General features: G+C 34.1%; 2 protein-coding genes across 2 annotated transcripts in view; one reads left to right on the top strand and one right to left on the bottom strand.

Moving 5' to 3' along the window:
* Nucleotides 1-1,149, top strand: part of Rpn2 (Regulatory particle non-ATPase 2) — a 55,040-nt gene extending 53,891 nt beyond the window's left edge. The window contains exon 14 of the mRNA XM_018453456.1: nt 664-1,149. Coding sequence (XP_018308958.1) covers nt 664-734 — 71 coding nt within the window. The 3' untranslated portion in view covers nt 735-1,149. The remainder of the gene's footprint in view (nt 1-663) is intronic.
* Nucleotides 1-10,255, bottom strand: part of 5-HT2B (5-hydroxytryptamine receptor 2B) — a 56,661-nt gene that overhangs the window by 15,230 nt on the left and 31,176 nt on the right. The window contains exon 3 of the mRNA XM_018453457.1: nt 5,962-6,194. Coding sequence (XP_018308959.1) covers nt 5,962-6,194 — 233 coding nt within the window. The remainder of the gene's footprint in view (nt 1-5,961; nt 6,195-10,255) is intronic.

The following is a 10,255-nucleotide window of genomic DNA, read 5'->3' as shown; positions in this document are numbered from 1 at the left end:
GGGGGTGAGAGTCGCTTCGCGTGGGAAATCGTAAAAGTTGTGGGAAGTTGTGGAATATACTTTAAAGCAGGAAATCTCGTTTCATATAGTAGAAAGAAGAAGTTATTTGCAGGGTTGAGGGGGGGGGGAGAGTTGCTTCGCGTGGGAAATCGTAAAATATACTTATATAATATATATAGCAGAAATGAGACATTATTTTTTAAACTTTTTTTGTTTATAACTTTTTAACGAGTAACGTGTGCTAAACAATGGCTAAAACTTTCTCAAGGTCACTCAGGGCGATGACCTTAACAATATATGTTAAGGTCAAGATCATTGGGAGGGGGGATTCCCCTAAACTGCATAACCATATTTATTAATTACCAAATTTCGACTTCAAATCTAAAAGAAGTTAATTGTTAAACTTTATTTATCTTTTATTCAAATGTTCTTGATTAATTTAAGAGATTTTGCGTCTAAAAAAATTAACAGTGATCTATAATATGTTTTTAATATTGTTCAAGTTTTCACACAAAAGAGATAAATTTTATACAAATAAAATTATACATTTTTATTTACACAAATAAAATTATATACTGTAAATGAACGGGCCAGGGTTTATGTTTTGGAATATCGAGTACGTGCTTGAAGGGTGAGCGCTTGAGCACTTCCGGTTTGTTTCAGCCTTTGGACCGAAGCCGGAGGAAGAGAAGGAAGCTGAGCCACCCGAGCCCTTTGAGTATACTGAAGATTGAACGCCGGAAATACGCGTCAGCCTGTCGTCCTATCATCCATTATTCGTCATCGCGATGGCATTACAATACGCTCGTCGTCACTTTTTGTTAATATTCTTGCGTTTCTTTTTTATATTTGGTTTCCTTTTGTGTGTCTATTTAATTAGCGGAATACTCTGCCAGCTGCAATAAAGCCGTTGCATCTCATGTTATTAGTCTCCTACCTTATAACTCTTTAATTAGGTTCCTAAGCAGAATTAAGAAAATTAATGAACAGCTCGTCTATTTAGTTATTTACGAAGCTATGAATAGAAATTTGTAGAATGACGCAAAACGTATTTAATTTTTTTTAATTCTAGAAATTAATTTTTATTAGCAAAAATAGAGGAAGAATATGATGAAAATGATTCATATATTATTGCATATTAATTGTAAATAAATTGATAAATCCTTTTTTTATGAGAGTTTCGTTATTTTATACATATACATTATGTATTAATAAGTTACGTTTTTGTAGAGACTGAATTAATTGTAAACTATTTCTATATTTTCGATGAACTAATAATTAATGTTTAATTTTTATATGTCCCAATTTTTTTCTAATCAATAAAATTTTAATAAAATATTACATCAAAGGGATTGTTTAAAATAAATATTCACTTTATGCTTAATTAAGTCTTTAAGCAAAGAATCAATAAGATATTGATGAATTATGATTTTTATTATTTATAGATTTTTACAGAAAAGATAAGATATTAATGAAATAATGTATGTATTTCATTTTTTTTATTCGCAGGGAAAGATTACAATCAATTTATTAATAATATCTCTTTTACTGTTTTTGCAATTTCGCTGAAATTACTCTTACAGGGCGTAGTGCTAGTAAATAAATTGTTGGCACTCCTCTGTGATAACTTCTTGTTATTTCCTGCAAATCACTTATTAATAATTTAGATTTGCGGAGACGATCGCCGAGTCATCCTTATATGTCTTCTCGAGCACATTATTTTGAAAGTTAGCACGGAGTTTCCGCGAGACAATACATTCCATAATTCATTGTGCTCATCGTTAAAGTTTGACGCGGAGCTTACGGGTCACCCCATAGACATGAATCTTCCTTGAAATACGCTTCCGCTTTCAGTCCCTGTCGCCCATAATGGTCAGCTCGTGTTCCGCTTCTCCGGCTGTCGCATTCGCCTTGATCGAGCGCGGGTGATAACGTCCGTCGGTGACTGCAAGAGGGGAAGCAAGAGGAAAGAAGATGAGGAGATGGACATCCTCTGGTTGCAGAATTGCAGCCCACGCATGTGTATATCCGCCACACGTGTTCCCGGAAGGTGCGAATTCCACTCGACGTCAGTCGATAACACTCGACGTGAGGTCTCGTGAGAATTGAGAGTGGCTCGTTGGAAGTGATGTCGTCACGCCCTTTAATTTTCCACGTGGATTTTTCAAAATAAGAAGGAAGTGTTGGGAAATCGAGAATTCAAGAATGCTATTTGCGTTACAACATCGACGAGAAAACCGTTCTAGGAAAAATCTTGGTTTGAGAAAAAAATCTTCCGGAAATTTCTAAGTTATAAAAATGGGAACATTTTAGGGAACATTTATTATTTGCTTCAAAAATGACAATTGAAAAAAATTTGGTTCCTCAGAAAAGGGGAATAATAATTATTTTTCACCTTGACAGAAAATTATTGACTAATCAAATAATATTGGCGAAAAGAATATATTCTTAAAAGAAAGAATATATTCTTGTGTTCTTAATATGATCAAATATCATTTTGATCATTGTCGTTTCACAACTCTTAACTCTTTGCAATCTGAGTCTCTTTCGAAACAAACGAAATTTTATTTTCAAATTTCTTCGAAATACAAGAGAGCGGAATCCTTAAAATATTTTGTTAAAAAACTATTTGATAATGTAATAGAGATGTTGGAGAATCGCTGAATTTTTCCACATTTTTGAAAGTCTAAGACCATAAAAAAAAACAGGTTACAGACGGAGAGTTAAAAAGAATCACCCTTTTTCAGTTGCGACAATTTTAATAATTTTTTAATGAAACTGAATTAATTCACTTTTAATGACTAATAGAATAATGTTTACTTAACTCATGATAATAACTAGAAAATCATATTTTTCAGTTGTGTTATTTTTGATGTAAGGGAACGGTGTCAAAAATCAGTGGATCTAAAAACTTGTGACATCAAAGTCTGCAAAAATAAAAAAGTTCTATCAATTTCACAAACTTCAGAATTTTGACGTCCAATTTTACGAAAATTCTGAAATTCACACTGATAGAAATTTATACTGATAGAAATGTCCAGATTGAAAAAAATAAAGATATTCAGAATACAAAAATTTGTACACTCTGAAGACTTTTTATCTATTCGATCTTCCTAATCTGGATATTGATTACTTTGAATCTAGGTTAATGTGTTTAAAGTAAATGAATTTACAATGTAAAGGAAAACACGGAATACACGTGTATAGAATTGGATGGGATATTTTTGTCGCCTCACGGCGTCAGACAAATTTCACTCCGAGTGTTGGATGGAATTTTGAATGAGTATATGGCGGCCGCAAAATTTGGATCAATACCCAAGTAAGGCATGAAACGCGCTAGCAAATGGTGTTGTAAAGTTGCTGAAACTCGTCCGACAAACTCGTCGATGCGGCAGTGCTTATCGTCTCGTCTCGTCTCGTCTCGTCTCGTCTCGTCTCTCTCGCGTCGTGAAACGAAAGTAGTTTGCACATTTGCAAGAGCAGTTTGCGAGCCGAGGCAGCTCCTACGACGATGAACACGCTCGAGGTAAGAAAATAACCTGTTAGACGTGTACACATTACATCCATTCCCGAAAAACCCATAACGTCGGCATTTTCCACCGGAATTTGCAGTCATGTTTACATTCGCGAAAATTAAAGGCGACATGTATAATTACTTTGTTGTCGCGCGCAGCTAATTGGACCTCCCCCCATCCGGTGTACTATTACTTTACTTAAACATTCTTGACATAAATAGGAAATGTGTAAAAACGGAAAGAACATGTAATGGCGATTAAAGATAGATTAAAAATAAAACAATAGACGTAAAAAGGGACCTACTTTTACCTAAAAAGGCATAAATAAAAGGAATAGTGTTGGATGCGATGAAATTATTAAAAAGTTCATAGCATTTGGGGAACACTTCGAAACTTGAGCACAAATACGTTGTATTTATCCAAATTTTGATATTCTTGCTTAATTTTTTAGATATTCCCTAAACGCTACGAACTTTTTAATAACTGTATTCATACCCAGAAGATAAAAATCTACAAAAACATTATTCCTTTTAATTACTAGCCTTTTTGGACAAAAATTGGCGTCATTTTAACATTCTCTTTTAATGTATATATTGAGCTGTAAAATAATTACTTCCAATTAAACTATAAAAATAGCAGGTCATTCTTTAAAATGTACGTTGCACATTTGCTATGTATTATTTAGCAATGATGAAGGCTCGGTATTTGGACTGTGACATTTAACGCGATTTTCGGGAACGGTTGTGGCATAAAGCCGCATTGAAACGACAGCCGGTTGAAGGGTTAGTCGGGAATTTACGAGGGAGCGCGTATGCCAAAACGGCGGACAACTGTTTCATAATATAGCATCGCTTCATCTCATGCCGTTAATTTCACTCACGGGCGAGAGAATATCGCGGCGCGACGGTCCTCTTCCTTTCCGGACATGGGGACGTTGCCGATGAAAAACGGCGACGCGATGTATAGTCCTGTATAAATCCATCCTGTTCCTATCCTGCATCGAGAATGATCGATGAGCGACGTTTCCCGCAAACAGCGATAAACTTTCGGCTATCGAGATTCGCGTCTGCCACCTGAGAGGGATTTTACGGGCGAAACCTCGCAATCTTTTAGTCGTTATGGAAAATTGAGTAGGATGTTCGCGCAGGAGTATGTGTAGCAAAAAACTATCGCAGTTACATTCTACTAGCCGTTGTAAGCTGCTCATGTATTCATACATGTGCAGCTCTCTCTCTCTCTCTCTCTCTCTCTGTCTCTCTCGAAATGTAGAATTTTTTAGAATTATAATATGGAGCAAGTAAAACATTTGCACGGGATAAAATAAAATAAAATATCTCTAAACTGACGGTACTATTAAAAGTATTAGTGATTTCTATTGTAGAGGTAGATGAAATAAATTTTTTTTACATAAAACTTTATTCACGAAAAATATAATTTCTATCTAAATGTATAATTTATTTTTAATTATTAATAAAAATGAGAAAGAGAACGAGAGTAATAAAATTTGTCTGACCAATAATTGTCTTCATCTACTTATTTAATATTCGTGAGAACAAACGAAGAAAGATTTCTTTATACAGAACATTTACTTTCAAGAAAAAAAAAATGAACTGATACATAATTTATCTTTAATTTAATAATTACAAATTAAAAATTAAAGTCCGTATTTATACATTTATCGATGCGCACATAGAATATAGTTTATATTTATACTACAGAATTTCAGAAATAAATGCGCGCATTTATCGATAAAAAACAAGTGTGAATACCGACTACCTAATTAATTGAGGCGTGCCACGACAAAACGTTATAAGTGTCAAAATTGTGAAAATTTATTTTATTATACGAATAGGTTGTAAGTGTTTTCTGTCACACATTAATATTTAGCGTGAAAAGTGCTGCTGCAGGGGAAAAATGACTAGTACAATTTAAAACGTTGTAAATCCATTTGTGCAACTGGTACTTTTATTTGGATTTACAACGAGTTGACTTGCATTTTTACTTGCACTTACAACGTTTTGAAATTTTAACAATTTTAACACGATTCTTTTCAGAATTAGTTAATTAAAAACTTTTGCAAAGGCTAATTTGTGCGCATATCTTTAGTTATTACGGTAATCTTTTTGTAGAATTTTTGAAGATAATTTTCATGAAAATAAGTTCTCTTTTTCTTCCGAAAAATTAAAAAAATGGTACTTTTTTCAGACACGCTTGAATTATTAATATAAGGATGAGAAAAAGAGGACTAGAGTAGTAAAGTTTTACCAATAACTGTCTTCATCTATTCACCTAATATCCACGAGAACATAATGAAAAGTAGAAGATAAAGAAAGATGAAAAGAAGGGGTAGTAAAAAGAAGATAAATAAAAAAAGACTTTGATTAATGAAATAATTCTTGCGGACAGAAATCGAAAATGCGATTGACGTGAAAATACGACGGCTCACCTTCGAATACATCAAGCTCAGAGGTAAACTGATCGCGATGCTGAGGATCCAGACGAAGGTGATTTTCAGCGTCACTCTTTTCTTCGTTTTATTGCGCCCAAATTTCATCGGGTAGCGCAGGCTTAGATAGCGATCCACGCTTATAGTGCACAAATGCATTATGCTGGCGGTGCAGAATAGCACGTCGAGGCAAATCCAGGCGAGGCAATAAACCGACGGCAGCGGGAAGTATCCTGCGAAACAAAACGGCGAATGAGTCTTGCTCGCTTGGAACGCGGCTAATTAAATCCTGGCTCAATTAGTGGCACCTTGGCTCGCGCCGAGAGATAAATTTCAATTATCCCGACATTCGTCCGCGCGGTATTTTATTTATGCGCAACAGTATCGCTGAATATATTTTTCGTATTAAATGGGTTTTAACATCGAGATATACATGGATGTAACGGAATTAATATAACAATGAAAATTTTAATGTACTCATATAAAAAAGTATACATTTTTTTTTAAATTAATTTTCGCGCACAATTTTTCAGTTTAAACAAAAATAAGTGGAAAATGGATCGTTACGTGAACAATATCTACAGATAAATTAGTCATTTCAGAAGTCCTATAAATCAGTTTTTGAATCGAAATTGAGATGTTAGACTTAAATCTACATATTACAAGTATGACGAAATTTATAAGGATGCCTAATATAATTGTGTGTGTGGACATAGTTGTAGGATTTTTCCTTTTGTTTAATATTAAATTATTCTTAAATATTTGATTGTGCCTTAAACATTAGAAATTAATCATTGGAATTAAACATTGTGAAGATAAATTGTGAATGTGAAGATAAAATTATTATTGATCGTACATGTTACTTGGCTTTTTAATACGATATTATATCGAGACGACATCAATGTACAGGTTTCCGACATGTATAGTAACAATAGACAAGCAATTTACATGCGTAATTTATTAAGTAAACTTCATAAAGAGCGCGGTAATTTTCCTTTAATCTTTACTAGATTGCATTCGAGGTAATTCGGGGCCATTCGATATTAAATTTTCAGTTCCTCTTGTCTGCCTGATATGATATGTGGAAATGGTAATGTTATCACAAATAGAAAGTTGTTATTTCGAGATCGATGTTGCAGTGATTTAATTCTTTTTTTGCGACCTTTAAACTTTGTTTAATAATTAATCTTTGTAGAGCTGTTATTCGAATCTCAACTGATGCTCTCGGATTTTTTTTAATTATTCATTTTTGCAAGCTGCCAAAGGCCATAATTGATACGCCCACTCTTCGTTAATAAACGTTTTACTTCTAGCGGACGTGGCCGCGCAAAAACTTTAGTTTGTCGAGCAACTTCCGGCTGTAAAACTTCTCCGCCAAAGGTTACTTGCTAATCATTTTACGCGCGTAATTAATGAGTATAAATATACTCGCTCTGTAATCTTCTTCACAGCCATTCTTTCTGCGATATAAATATTTTACTAGAATTTCACAGAATAAAGATTTAGTATTAATAAGAAAATCTTATCTTAGTAGATTAAACGCTTAGCTAGAATTTCTTATTGGAACAACTCGATTTCGTATCATTTTCTGGTATATTCCAAAACCAGAGTTGATGGCCTAATCTCAATAAAGATCCCGCTTATTCGAAATAAAATTATAAGATTTAATTAAGATTGGGATTTAATTAATTCCCGAAATATTTCGACAAGATTAGCTTTCGGATACTGGAACGAGTTAAACGAGGGAAAGTCGTTTAAAGGATCAAAGGTTTTCCTTAAGTACACGAGACAATAATGATTAACCTTTAACTGTAAGACTCTCTTTGACAGAGGTTATTTAAATTTCGCAGTGTCGTGGAAATGTCGCGTGGGGTGTTGTGTTCCACAGGATCGCGTCCCCGAGGAAGAGATGAAAGTACCGAAAGCACAGACCCTGCAAGTGAAACGACAGGTGGTTAATGCACGAAGGAACGAGGGATTAACACAACTCCGCGTGTCGAACGAAATTACCGTCTCGTACCCGCCGTGGAGCCCCCAGAAACTGCATATTCATGTACGCCGCTGGATTATCCACCGTGTATACCGACGATCTAATATTTCGCTGTTATTAATGCAGTCTCTGTATACTCCGTCGTGAATCTGACTGCTTGCAAAATCGTCAGTCGTCCCAGGAGATTTGCACGCGTAGTGTACGTCGTTTATTCCTAAAGAAAGCATCTACTTATGATTCATGTATGTATGTTATTGTAACTGTTGCATATTATTATATATGCATTTCATTTGCAGCGTAATATATTTGTTCAACTCGCAGAGGAAATAATGGAAAATATGAAATATACAAAACTGAATTCCAATTAAGCGGCATCCAGCTTAATTAAAATTATCCAAAAACCACGAATTTTTGAAATCATAAATTAATTGTTTATCCATTTTGTGCGCGATTGCGATTGACAGGTTTTTATGGAATTAAAAGCGGAAAGCTTTTTCGGGAAATTAAATTTTAAACGAGTGTGTAAAAGTTAAACAGAAATTTATCACTATCATTAATATGAATATTAATAAAATTAAATATATACATACTCCTAATACGCGCGCGCGTTGATAGAAAAGTGACACAAATAAACATTTTTTTGAGATAATGAGAGGAAATCGATTGCAAAGTCTGTTATTCATGTTTTTGTGGAAAAACGACATATTTTTCGCTTACCTATATCGTAAACCATCACAACTTTGATAAAGAAAGAAATTTACACAACTCTGTACCAAGACTGCAATGTTCGTATTTTAAAAACTTATGACAGTTTGAACTCTTTGTGGACAGCCGACCTCATTCGAAGTTACCTTTTATTTTGTAAATTACCCGTTCGATTTTTGTAACACTTGGCTTACGGAATGATTTAGCAATATATGCTTTATTTGAATCAAAGTCAAAAATAAACAATTTAAAACGGTGAGTTCAATATGGCGAACAAAAATAAATAATTTGATTTTTACGAAACTCACAATCAGTTTCATGAGAATTTTTAATTACGAACGTCAAGTTCCCAGTTTTGATCGATTTCAAACTCATTAGTGCTACGCAAACAGTTAGTACTAATTTCCAAACTGACATCTCTAACTCTGATTATGAGCCTGTAACATTAGATCCTCTTTCATTGGAGGTATCAATTTACTGTCCTTTTGAAATTCGACATTTTCAGACTATATTCAAATTCAGCGATATCAAGAACCTTCTAAAATCGAATTTCACGATAAGCAGATTATTTTGTCGAAATTGAATTTAAATTTTAGAATTCTGAGGCCAAGATTCAGCGAGCTTAAAAATCCTTAGAGAACGAGATTTTTAAGTTTCTTTGTTAGAAAATTCTCGTCCTCAAAGAGTTAAAGAATACATTATAATTAAAAGTAAGTATAACATGAAAAGAAAGTGCATGTAGTTATGCATATTCACTATCCTAATTAAAACGTTGTTCCAATTTAGAAGGAATTAAAAAAATTTCTTTAATGCTTCACTGACAAATTGCTAATTTTTGAATATGTCATTTTTCTTATTTTACGTTTATATATATCATATATAGTTCAATATCAATACAAAATATTTCAATGTCTCTATATATTTTAGTAGCATATTCTAGACATTAATTACACTTTAAATAGTCCTAATATGAAAACGTTGAGATTCGACCGCAATAGTTTCCGAGCTAATAATACCGCGCAGAATTAGAGCAGCAATTACCTGCAATCACCTGTTATTGATTTGACATTAGCTTAGACGATATTGACTTTTGTTTTTAAAATTATTTTATCTTTTTTTGCTTCTTACTCATCATTACATTGATAATTCTTAATACCGATTACTAACAACAAATTTGATACGCTACGTTATCCTATTTCTAACGAAACTGAATTTTGATCGAGTGAAATGAATCGTTATCTCGGGTAAACGTTGGACTGCAATGAAACGAGATAGAAATTTCGGGACAATAGCTGGTTCGCCGAAAAACCAATTCGAAATTCGAGTAACGTGCATGCGTTCGGTATGAATTTACTTTGCAAAATATGAAATTTTTCGAAGCGATAACGGGTCGGCTGGCGCGCGCGGCCTTGGCACTGTTTTGCGTATATGTTGTGTTTACACAAGGCCGCTGCCGATGCAGCTATTCGTACGACGATATTCGAGCGGGTAGTGGACTGGCCGTATCGACCTCCTATTTACTGTTTGGAGGCGTGAGCCATAAATTAAGAAGAAGAAGAAGAAGAACGAGTAGTGGCGTGGCGGACGCCGTGGCGTCCC

The sequence above is a fragment of the Mycetomoellerius zeteki genome, unplaced genomic scaffold (assembly GCF_001594055.1).
Source record: "Mycetomoellerius zeteki isolate Tzet28-1 unplaced genomic scaffold, Tzet1.0 scaffold386, whole genome shotgun sequence".
Classification (NCBI taxonomy): domain Eukaryota; kingdom Metazoa; phylum Arthropoda; class Insecta; order Hymenoptera; family Formicidae; genus Mycetomoellerius; species Mycetomoellerius zeteki.
Note: the sequence above shows the minus strand (reverse complement) of the source record. Positions and strands in the feature narration are given on the sequence as shown.